The sequence below is a fragment of the Nuphar pumila genome, chromosome 7 (assembly GCF_984573655.1).
Source record: "Nuphar pumila chromosome 7, dmNupPumi1.hap1.1, whole genome shotgun sequence".
In the NCBI taxonomy this organism is placed as follows: Eukaryota; Viridiplantae; Streptophyta; class Magnoliopsida; order Nymphaeales; family Nymphaeaceae; genus Nuphar; species Nuphar pumila.
The window spans coordinates 31,934,227-31,946,338 of NC_143255.1; the positions used below are offsets into that span (position 1 = coordinate 31,934,227).

Genomic DNA, 12,112 nt, shown 5'->3' on the forward strand with positions numbered 1-12,112 from the left:
ATCTTACTTTTTACATTAAAGAAAACAAACTGATTTTACAATATTGCTCTTACACACAGCATATATTACATATTACCCACACGTAAATGATGAAAAAACCAGTCATTACAACTAAACCTAACCTGTCACAGGGATTGGCCAAAGAGCCCGCCAGACCCATGTCGACGTGATGCGATGAGGGTGCGGGTGCGGCAAAATTCACATTTTTCCACACCGGGTGCGGTCAATAAACACTGGGTGTGGTCAACCCGCCCACAGGATTATATGGGTTCAAAATGGACTCTATAACTCTGTAAACTTTGATCGAGTTTATTTTGGTCCACTTTTAAAAAAAATTAGGCAGGAGGTTAGGGCACGACTCCTCCCCTCCCCCCACAACCCCTCCTCCACTTTCGACAGTGGTGACGGTAAGTCTCTCTCTTTGTTCCTCCTCAACCTCCACTTTTTCTTCTTCCTTCTCCTCCTTTCTTCTTCTTCCTTCTCTGCCTTTCTTATGTCTTTCTTCTTCCTTCTCCTCTTCCCTCCATCGTTGCTTCCTCTCTTTCTTCCTTCTTCTTCTTCTTCCTCCTCTCCTCATTGGCGCAAAGGCCGAACCCAACAGGCCTGGGTTCAATTCTGCTGAACCCAAGAACCGAACCCAGGCTTGCTAGGTTCAACAGATCTGAACCCAAGCTTGGGTTGGGTTCTAAATTCGGACAGTTTTTCTTTATAAATTTTATTTTTTTTGGTTTTAAGGACAAAAATGATAGATAAAGAGAAAGGACTCGTAAACAAAGGGAAAGTAATTGTGCATCCTCATCTACACATGTAAGTTTTGCTGCTAGTACTAGTGTTGCTCACAGTGGTAGTGTCGGCTCTCATTCTTCAGATGCATCATGTGATGATGGACCACTACGGGCACATGTGGAGAGGCTTGAAAAAGCTAGAGGAGGTGAAGGGAATATGAGATTTTAGTGCACTCTTTGCGAGAAAAATTTTGTTGGGTCATACACAAGAATTAAGGCTCATTTGTTGAAGATATCAGGATATGGCATTTCAGGATGTAATAAAGTTGATGAGGCAGTGTAGAGACAATGCAAAAATATACAAGATGAATAAGAAAAGAGAAAGAGAATGACTAATTTTTCTGCAATCAATGTAACCATTTCAATCCACCAAGAAGATGCTAAAAAAAAGTAAATGTAAGAGGTATAGAAACGAAACAAGCATCATTCAATACATATGAAATGGAGGAGATGGATAAAAAAGTAGGGAGGTATTTTTATTCTAATTCACTTCCATTTAATGCAGCTAGAAATCTTTATTGAAATGATTTAATTACCTCAAGATATAGCTAATATACATTCTAACACTGCTGGAAAGCAAGTCCAATTAAGAAGATCCACTAGGGTGTGTCATCCACCAAATAAGTTATGGAGCATTTTCTATTGATTTTTAATTATTTATGGGATCTATTAGTCAAGAGAAGGAATTGTGCAATTTTACTGAAGCATGCAAGAACACTCGATGGATTGATGCTACAAATGAGGAGATTAATGCTCTTCATGAGTGTGGCACTTGGGAGTGGTAGATAGACCCGTAAATAAAAATATTGTCCGATGTAGATAGATGAGTCTATAAGATTAAGTAATAAGTTGGTATCAAAAGGTATAAGGCAAGATGAGTTGTCAAAGGATACACTCAGGAGCATGGACTTGATTTTCATGAAACCTTTAGTCTTGTCATTAGAATAGGGACTATATGAGTTCTTCTTTCACTTGTTACTTTTGGTTGACAGGCGTATCAGCTAGATGTTAAAAACGTGTTTCTTCACGGTGAATTGCATGAGAAAGTATATATGTAATATCCTCTTGGCTATCTAGAAGGTAATGTTGCAAAGACAACTTTGAGATTAAGGAAAGCTATCTATGGGCTCAAGCAGGCTTCCAGAGCTTGGATTGAAACCTTTAACACAAAAGTGAGATCCATTGGCTTTACACATAGTCAATGTGATTATTCCTTATTCACTTATATTGATGATTGTGATATAATTATTACAAGTAATCAGTCACGTATTTAAGATCTTAAGATCTTACGGAATGATAAGTTTTATATGAAAGATCTTGGTGTTCTCAAGTATTTTTTTGGTGTTCAAGTGGACAAGACAACTAATTCCTTGGTTCTTACCAATGTTGTCAGTATCAGTATCGGCCCTGAATCGTTTGGCCAACAATTCAGTTGTATTGGTCCATATCGATACTCAAGTGAATTGTTATGTATCGGCCAAAAAATAAAAATAAAAAACATTACGTGTCAATCAGAACGTGACATGTTAAAAGTTAAAACCATTAAAATAATATTTAAAAATATTAAAAATTAAATTTTTAGTATTTTTTATATTTATTAAAAAATAGCTGATTCAAGGGTGAAATGTATCGGATGATATGCACCGATACTGACAACATTGGTTCTTACTCAAAGTAAGTATGCCTAGGATATTTTGCAGAGAAGTAGCATGTCAGAATGTAAGCCTGCTAAGAGACTGATGGCATTGAATCTGCATGAAGAAAGTGAAAGTGATGATCTACTTGCCTCTTTGAAAGATTGAGAAGCATAATTGGAGCACTCCTATATCTTACCTCACATGCCCAGATCTGGCTTATGCTATTAACCAGGTATCTCAGTTTATGCATACTCCTAGACAAAGTCATATGGATACTATTAAGAAAATCCTTAGATACGGCAGTCACTGATGGTCTTCTATACTCCAAACCAATGAATCATGCTTATCATATGAGTCTTATAGTGGTTTTGTATTCAAACGCAGATTGAGCAGGAGATTCTTCAACAAGAAGATCTGTTACAGGCTATGGAGTATTTCTAGAAAGGTATTTGATTTCTTGGTCTAGTAAACGGCAGAGAATGGTACCAAGGTTGAGTACAGAGGCTGAATATAGTCATGGTCGCTGTCACAACTGAGATTTTATGGATTTGTCATCTTTTTTCAACATTGAAGCAAAGGATAGATAAGTCTCATATATTGTGATAATTGAAGTGCCATGGGGTTGCCTCTAATCCTATTCAGCATGGCACAATGAAGCACGTTGAGTTGGATCAACACTTTGTTTGAGAAGAGAGGTCTCGCTCTAATTAAGAAAAGAGAAGTCCATCCTAAGGTTGTTTGTATCAAAAATAACATCTTTGGAGGCTAATGAAAGTAGTTGATGCAAGGTTGAACTTTCAATTGTTCATAATATTCTTTGTTATTCTCTAGTTATTGTGGGAATCCAATTATGGCTAATTAGAGGAAGGGTTTACTTCTATCATAGGTTGAATCATCCCATTAAACAATTAACCAGGCAGACTCATGATCCCGAGTGTACAAATGTTACTCCATAGAGATTTAATAGGAAAGGCTTCATCAGATATAGTAGCAGCTATTAAGCACATGCAGTGAAAAAAAAAACAGATTTTCTGGACATATACACCCAGCATTATTGAGACTCCACAATGAAAAGACCTCTCTTGAAGAGTACTGCAGCCACCAACCTGACTGATCCAGGCAACCACCACAAGCAAACTGCTACTGAATAGTTAAGGAATCACCCACAAAGCATCCTTGTTAAATCACATACTTTATCAAGTAAAACTGTGGATGAATGGTGGGTTCAAAAGATTGGTCCATCATCTTCATAAGCCTAAGCTGTAGACTCAACTATTTTTATCCGATAAGGTGAAAGCAGGATGTAGTTCATTCTCATCAGTTGTAGCCACTAATGGTTATCAAGAACACCCAGCACTTTCTAGCAAGCAGTGCTAGAGTGAGAGTTCAAACAATAACTGCCAAGAGTCCACCAGGAATAATTTTCATTCAGAAAGAAATAGCACATTGTCCCAATCAATCACTTTCTGCAGTGAAAACCTCAACTTTTCTCAATATGAGCAATGCCAAATAAGGATATCTGGTGGATGGAAAAGCTATCAAATTTCTAGTCATAAAGAAGAGGTGATGGCCATGTTTTGAACAGTCACCTGTATTGTTGAAGGTAATTGTTCGGCGAGGGTATTTCTCAGAGAGATTTTCAAAAGTTGATAAATCTCGGAAACATCTCAGGAGTTTAAAAAATTGAAAAAAAATATAATTAACATAAAAAAACTAAGAAAATAATAAGTTTTGCATTATTTTTCTTCCAAAAATATAAAGAAACATGTTTTAAAGGTTTTAAAATATAAAAGAAACAAAAAAATAGGAAACATAAACTCAAAATTTAAAAAAAAATCCCAAAAATATTGTGATAATATAGCGAGATATTACCTTTAATATCGACTACCTTAAAATGTTGGTATTTCTCATGATATTTTCAAAATATCACCGATATCGGTGACAATGGTTTTGATTCTTTTATAAATAATATTCTCAACCCATGACAGGTACCTCACACGAGCAGCTTTCTAAAAAGTAGGCTGTTTTATAATACTAACTTGTTGATACCAAACTATTAAGCATGCAGATTAATGGCAAGATGTAAAAATGGCTAAAAACTTCTTAGCACGAACCAATTCTGTGGATAAACTACCAGTTCTCTAAGGAGTCATCCTCTAAGAGATTTCACTACAAAGAGTATAAAACTATAAATAGGTCACCATTCTAAAAGAAATATTCTGGACTAATTTCAAGATAAAAGAAGGGCCATGTTGGCACTAAAATAGTCCTAATCCAAGATGATGCTAACACTTGGGATGCCTCGCCACTAGATGAAAATGCTTTAATTATACTTTAGATATAACATATATATTTAGATTATATTCAGTTTATTTTGAATTTATTTTGTATTTATGTGATGTTTAATATATATATATATATATAACCATGTCCCCGTACCCACATTTTTTGGAATTGCCGTGTCGTACCCGCACCTGTACACAGGTGACATAGCTGTTGATCTTTAGCCTCTTGATCATAATCACTTTTGAGAAAACTACACACAGTAACTCTAATACCATCTTGCTCTGTTTCTTTTTTAAACTCATGCCTTCATGGTTTTAAAGATGCATGAACCATCTCAAATTCAAGATATTTTTAGGGAGAACATACCATACACTTCAATAGCATGCATGTTATGCATAAAATGATGATTATGGAAGTTTCTTGGTCACCTTTTTTGGCACACTGCTAATAGACATTTGCCGATCTAAAAGTTTTCTTGCTGCAGTTGCACTTTCTGGAGTGCCATAGCTAACACGCCTGCCTTCATTTTCAAATTGATCAATAGAAAGTTGCCTGACCATGCCACCCAATGCTCCCCCAGTTTCCGCAGCTACAACTACCTGAATTTAAGGAAAAAACACACAAACACACAACAGCAAAGTGCACAAATACATAATCAGCATCAGAGCATTTTTCTTTAAAATGAATGTCAGAGATGACTTGGTAGAATTACTGACAGCTCTATGGTGAAGCCGAACTGTTGTAGGTGTGACATTATTTGGAACTGCAGATTCTGACACCTTCGTGGGTGTAGACAACAGTTTCCCACTTGGTGTATCCTCTGCTCCATGATCCTGATCTGGAAGTTGCTCCATCTCTCCATTACTTTGGCGTGCCTTGGCAGCAGCTAATGCAGCGCTTATGGCCTCAGCTTCTGCTGCAGAAGCTTCAACTAAGTATTCTACGCCTTTACTCAATCTCCTGCAGAGTTTAGTTGTTAAGTATCAATACTACTAATCAATGTTAATGAGAGATAGGATATGCGGCAAACCTCTTCTCCAGCAGTAGCAAGAACAAATAAACACAGAATAATAACTTGTGTATGTTCAATCAATACTTTTCAAATGCACAAGGACATCACCTTTGACCTTGCAGCATGGCATTTTCGGTGCTTATATCAGTATACATATCACCATTTACAGGTGGTGCAACAGGACTCCCCAACACAACAGCACCATCAGGAGCCGACTCAGGAGCTGCTTGCCTGCTTCTATCATCATTGAATGCATATCTTCCTGGCAATTTCCCTACTTGAACATTTGCAGCAGCGGCTGCTGCCGCTGCATGTAGCGCAGCACTTGTTGTCTCAGCTGCAGCTAGATCTTCAGCAACAAGTAGGTCATCTAGCAATACTCCTATTAAATAATAACCAGCTTCCAAGTCAGAGGAGACAAATTCAGTGCCCATTTTAACAAAGAAGTTTCATCAAGCCTATATTGTTTCCTTGCAATACAAAACTTCCAGAAAACAAATGGAACAGATTTTATATATATGCTCATGAATCAAGTTATATTCACATGGGTAAAAAACTTATAAAAACAAGTGGAAGTGCCCACCACTCATAGGTCGGGCATGTCTTGTGTCCGTTTTTTGTTATTATTTTACATACATTTTTTTAAACCATTATATCTCAAAATAAATAGAAATAATATAAATGGAAACATGCAAAAGAACTGAAGAGGGAGGGAGGGAAGGGGGTTTGCCTATCAATAATTTCAATTAAAAGCTAAGAAAAATAAAATGTTTTTGCATTCGGTTTCAATGGCATTTGAAAAGTCCATTCCTAAAAGAGAAAAAAGAATGTCTTTTGGTGGAGAGAGAGAGAGATGGCTTTGGCTTTTGGAAGGGGGACGCATATGCACTGGTTCAGGGTGTGAGCAACATTTTTCATACAACAGCAAGGGCAAAACAAAATTTAAACTCTAACTTTGAAACACATTGTCATCTTTAAAAATAATCATAAAAGGAAGAAACTTTTGATCATGATTACCCCTCCTTGTTGAGTGAGATATCCTAAATTTTAGAAATGCTACAAGATATAATTACCGTGAGAAGGTGATGGAAGGAAATTTGTTTAGATAAGAAACCAACAGTGGATGTGACAAGTAAAAATAAACATATAGGATCATAGTGCAACCTAACACTGTGATTCAATACATGTAAAATAACATGTCTACGTACATAGAATAGCCTTCAAAGAATTCAATTAACATGCTTCTCTGAAGTTCCTCCAGTAACATTTCTCATTTCATTGTACCCAGACAAGCAGAAGATTTCCATCCACAAACCTCAAGAAGTGCAACTTCTAGATCATCCTAATACTCAAAATCAGGAGCTATAACTGATTAATTAAGAAATTATAGAACACAAAAATAGAACTGTTTAGCAATAGCAAAGCACTGGTCTGAGCTTTCAAGCAAGAGTATAGCAGCATGCAAATAAACCAATTTCACCTAGGTATTTTTTTCTCAAAATGGCATAGACGTGGTAAGAATCATCAAGGCAATCCAAAGCAAGCTGGACACAATCTCAGGTAGTTTGATGTGAGAAAGAGAAACACAAAATGAGTGGCTTCAGAAATAAACAATAATTTGGGAATCAAATTCATAAAAGAATCAAGAAAAGCAAACAGGCCCAGAGATATCCCACAACTGAAACCCATGCAATGCTAAAGATTATAACAACGAACAGCAAAAAACTTCACCACTTACCTTTTGTTTTGCTCAAGAATTAGTAATCATTTGAAGAAACATATTTACACATGTTTGTAACAGAAGCACCAGGTCTTACCACCACGTAATCCACCATATATGAAGATCAGATCACCGACTGCAGCAGCAGCATGCCTGCAACGTCTTGTTAGCTCAACTGAAGCATCCCCACCAGCAGCATCAGCACTATATCTGCCAGTTCTGGGGCTTGTGACAACAGACTTTGTGTCGCACCAAACCCCTGCTGCAGTGTCCAGAACTGTACAAATAGAAGCAGTTAATAAAAATAGATATGGAAGACAAATAAACATATCCATTTGATGGGAAACATGCTTTTTTGACTTCAAACTACAGCCTCACAAGAGCCAAGGAGATCTACTAGAGAAAGTCATCTAATCAAGAGGTTTGTTTTTTGATGAAGCTTTCACACATAAATTCCAAGTTTATTTGCATCAAATTAATAAACTGAGGGAACCAATTTCCTATCATCAAGTTGTTAGAGACCAAAAGTACATAAATGCAATGAGCAAAGAAATAGAAGCCATGCATCTTAATTATGTATAGTCCATATCGCAAGACCACAAACATAGTTGAAAGCAAATGAGTCTACACAATAAAGAATAAATCAAATGGGACCGTAAAAGGATATAGAGAAAGGCTTGTAGCCAAGGGCTTCAATCAGCACACGATATGGACTATGAAAAACATTTAACCTCGTCATTAAAATAGTTACAGTGCATGTTGTTTTATCACATGCATTGTCTCTTGACTAGCATCTATATCAGCTTGACGCTGAAAATGCATTCTTACATGGGGAACTGAAGGAGGAAGTGTACATAGAACAACCTATGGGATTCCACCAAACTATCCAAGAAAGATTGTGTGCAAACTGAAAAGATCCATTCATACGCTAAAGCAAGCTGCACGCACTTGGTTTCAAAGTTTCCATAATGCCATGCAAGACAAGGGCTTCATAAGGTCAGTTTTAGATAATTCAATTTTTAAGTAAAAATGTAAAGAATTCAAGATGAAGGATTTAAGCATCTAGAAATACTTACTAGTATAGAGATTGATGGAGATGAGAGAAGTATGACTGATACAACAAAGTATGTGTTGGACATGCTACAAAGATTTAAACAACTAGAAAACCAGTAGACACTCCAGTTGCCCTTAGCAGAAAAGTGTCAAGAGTCTAGACATAATGAGAAAAAGATGCCAAACGCACATACGAACATAAGCATGGTTTGGGCATTACAATATCTTACCATTACCCGACCTGTAGCATTGTCTATGCAGTTAATTAGACATGCCAATTTATGCATTGCTCAACTAATATCTACATAAAAAAAGCAAGCCATGTTTTGAAACTTACAAATCTAATCATTTTAATTGTGATGGGCAATACAAACCATTCTTCTTGCTTGATTTGAAGAATGCTTTCATTCATTAAAAATGAAAAGATGGAAACTACATGGTTAAACAGTGATGCACTTTCTGACGCTCACCGCATCTCGTACATTTGCAAGCAGAAGTCTGTTTATTCTCTTACTCTTTTGCTGCATCATCATATTCCGAGAAGCTTTTGTGCTTTGATTTCGATTGACAACTTTAATTTTCCTTTCATCACTAATTTTTTTCTTTCAAATCAACACCACTGGGGTAGTGCTTCACCAATGATAATCATGAGAAGGCCATAGAAGACCGACTCCTATAACTTTCTTCAGATTTCACTTTAGGTAATGGTCACCCCTCATGACCCTTTCAAATTTCAGATCAAGAAAAGATATGAAAATTTGGAGCATGTTCTATCTCTTCTTCAGTCACAGCAATAGCTTACCAGCATGCTTCAAGAATCAAAATCAACCACTTACCATGGTTCAATTTTTTTTTCAGTAGTACAGCAAGATGCCCTTTAATTATTTCTTCAAGATTTTGAAAGAGCTCTTCTCACAATGCCTTTGAAACGTGAGGAAAGAAAATATTTTAAGAATTACTTCAATACATATGAAGAAGTTTATATAGGAAAATTATAGATGGTGAAGACATCAGATTCCAGCCAGTTAATTGGCCATTATATAGCCAGTTTGACTTTTCTTTTGAACTTCTATTCTTGCTTGCTGGTAATGGCAACTGCTAATTTTTTACTTAAGATTACCAATGAACCTACTAAATTGCTAACTGAGCAAGGGCCCTTAGCAAGGCCAGGTTTCAGGCAGTAAGATCTTTCATATACCTCTCAGGGCATTTTGAGATGAAAAAGATTTGCTAGCGTCAACCACCTTTGTCAAGCGCATCCATACATACATGAACCTACTCATAATCTGCCATACCAACTAAACTTGGAACTGTGGACTCTTCTCCTTGGAATAAAACCTAGAGCCCAATCCATAGCTTCATATTAATGACAATCTCCAAACGTAATTCGCAATTAGCTTAGCCAGTATATGTATTCAGAGGATACAAAGAAACTGTAGAACACTGTTCTTTAAGAATAGATGGTTTTTTACCATGATCGTCATTTGAGAAACATCAGAAAAGGGAAACTGTGTGAGACCCGTTGTCAACAGATGGCAACCACCATCAACACAATTAGATCAAGTTGACTTCGTGGTGAAACTACAGATGTCTTATGCAGTATAGCGGAAACAGGGAGTGCTCAAGGCTGCCACTGTAGGGATATTGCAATTGCACAAGTGCAGAAAAACTATACAATATAGACATGTGAAGACATCATAAAGCATCCACGCTTCAATCAAATATCAAAAAGGGCAGTATGAGAACAGAAGATGCCTCATTGGTTGTTGAGATTTGATACCACTAGACTATGATAAGTAAAGGTAATGCCAAGCCACCTTATTAAAGGGATTATTTCAAAATGCTGAAAGCCTATGTGTCAATATTTTAGGTCCTTGTAGGGCGATCTCAAGAACAGATAAGCATTTGATACGCCAAAGTTCATCATCATTTCAATGTATACCATCGTATTATTCATATCTTAGTAACAATAAAATATAAATGCAATCAAATAATATCAGTCATCATAGATAATGAAAGCAAGTTCATGACAGAGTTCTAGCAAGCAGTTATATGCCTGATTTCTAGAATTACTTAAAACAGATGATGGAGAGTTACTCATATTAATAAACTTCCCAACCAGAATTTGACAAGATGGAAACTGCTCAAAAGAAAAGGATAACTTTTCAAATGACATAACTAACACAAGGACATACCTGCTATACTGGATGAGTCTTCCACCATCCGACCACCACCGAGTGCCCCACCAGAAACATGCAACCGTGCATTGACAAAAACCTAAAGGGTGAAAAGGACAGGTAACACAAGCAAGGATGATTTCATTTATAGAAGAGGGAGAGGAAAAGAAAAGAAATAAAAGTAATTGAAAAGATGGATTTCAATGATATAAAGAAAAAAAAAAGAGAAAACCTACTGCAGCATGCTGATATCTAGGGGACGGAGAAACACCAGGAGCAATGGCCCATTCCCACCGACCATCCCTATGCTTTGCCAAACCATAAGCACTTGCCAAAGGCTACATAGAAACATCAAAGAGCACACAGAATTATTAAGCAGAAAATGCAGGGCCAAAACTACAAAAACAATCAACTTTCCCAGAAAAATGAAGCATAATCCTGAAAGATTCATTTTTCAAAGAGGAAAAAAACAAAACAAATTGTATTGTCAACACATGATAAAGTACAAGATGACTAAATTATAGATATACCCAAGATATCGGCATATACCCCTTCATCTGAAGGCATATGCAGCAAACAGTTCATACAGGAACATGAGGTTTACATCACAAACCTCTCGCTCCCACAATGAACATGGTATAGTCATATATATCATGTATTTCTCAGCCCTGTAAGTTTTGCCTTTATACTAATAAAAGAAAACTGCATAGCTAAAAGAGAGAGAAGCCTTAACCCTTACTGCAGGAATTCACTCCGCAATTTCTTCAAGATATTTTGATAAACTTCAGTTCAGCTTCTTTGTGCATTATTCTAAAATCATTTGAAGAAATTTTCATATTTTTAGTTTCTTACAGTAAATTTCCACCTAGCTGTGGTCCAATGAGATAGCTAGATGGTTAGGTCCAAGTTTGAATCCAATGCGAGCTACCCCAAGCTTTTTTCGCATCCAAAAAAAAAAGAGTACAACTAGTTTCTCACTTCATTCCTCTGTCCGTGGTCTTATGGTGACCTTTCGTAATTCAGACACCACATTCCTCAAAAAATCAGTTGGCAGATCAGGGAAACAAGATAAACCCCTCCTACTTGTAGGATGTGTCTGACCAATGACACTACCTGCTGACAAAAACTATGCATTTGATAATTCATCTATAAGAACTGCAGATGCACCAGGATGTTTTATAGAAACTGAAGTGAAGAAAAAGAGGCACACAGGTTGGATACCCAAGGACAAGATAAGCCTCACACATGCACGCATGCACACAGGCGCACACACACATACCTCTATGTCACATAAGTGTGGGTGTGAGGGTAAAGGGTGCAACACAGCAGCTTCAAAAAACGTGGGTGGGTGTGGGTGTGAGTACAGTGTGCAAATATTTATGTATATAATATAGATAAAAGTGGACTTGGTTAGGGTCGAGTCCAAATTCAAACAGAAATGG

The 12,112-nt window shown here is 36.8% G+C and overlaps 1 protein-coding gene across 1 annotated transcript in view; it reads right to left on the reverse strand.

The window, feature by feature from the left end:
• LOC149831791 (serine/threonine-protein phosphatase BSL3-like) overlaps positions 1–12,112 on the reverse strand; it is a 34,038-nt gene that overhangs the window by 13,573 nt on the left and 8,353 nt on the right. Inside the window, exons 9-14 of the mRNA XM_090014135.1 lie at positions 10,907–11,008; positions 10,689–10,770; positions 7,538–7,717; positions 5,829–6,102; positions 5,425–5,668; positions 5,137–5,307 (exon numbers count right to left, since the gene is read on the reverse strand). Coding sequence (XP_089870261.1) covers positions 5,137–5,307; positions 5,425–5,668; positions 5,829–6,102; positions 7,538–7,717; positions 10,689–10,770; positions 10,907–11,008 — 1,053 coding nt within the window. The remainder of the gene's footprint in view (positions 1–5,136; positions 5,308–5,424; positions 5,669–5,828; positions 6,103–7,537; positions 7,718–10,688; positions 10,771–10,906; positions 11,009–12,112) is intronic.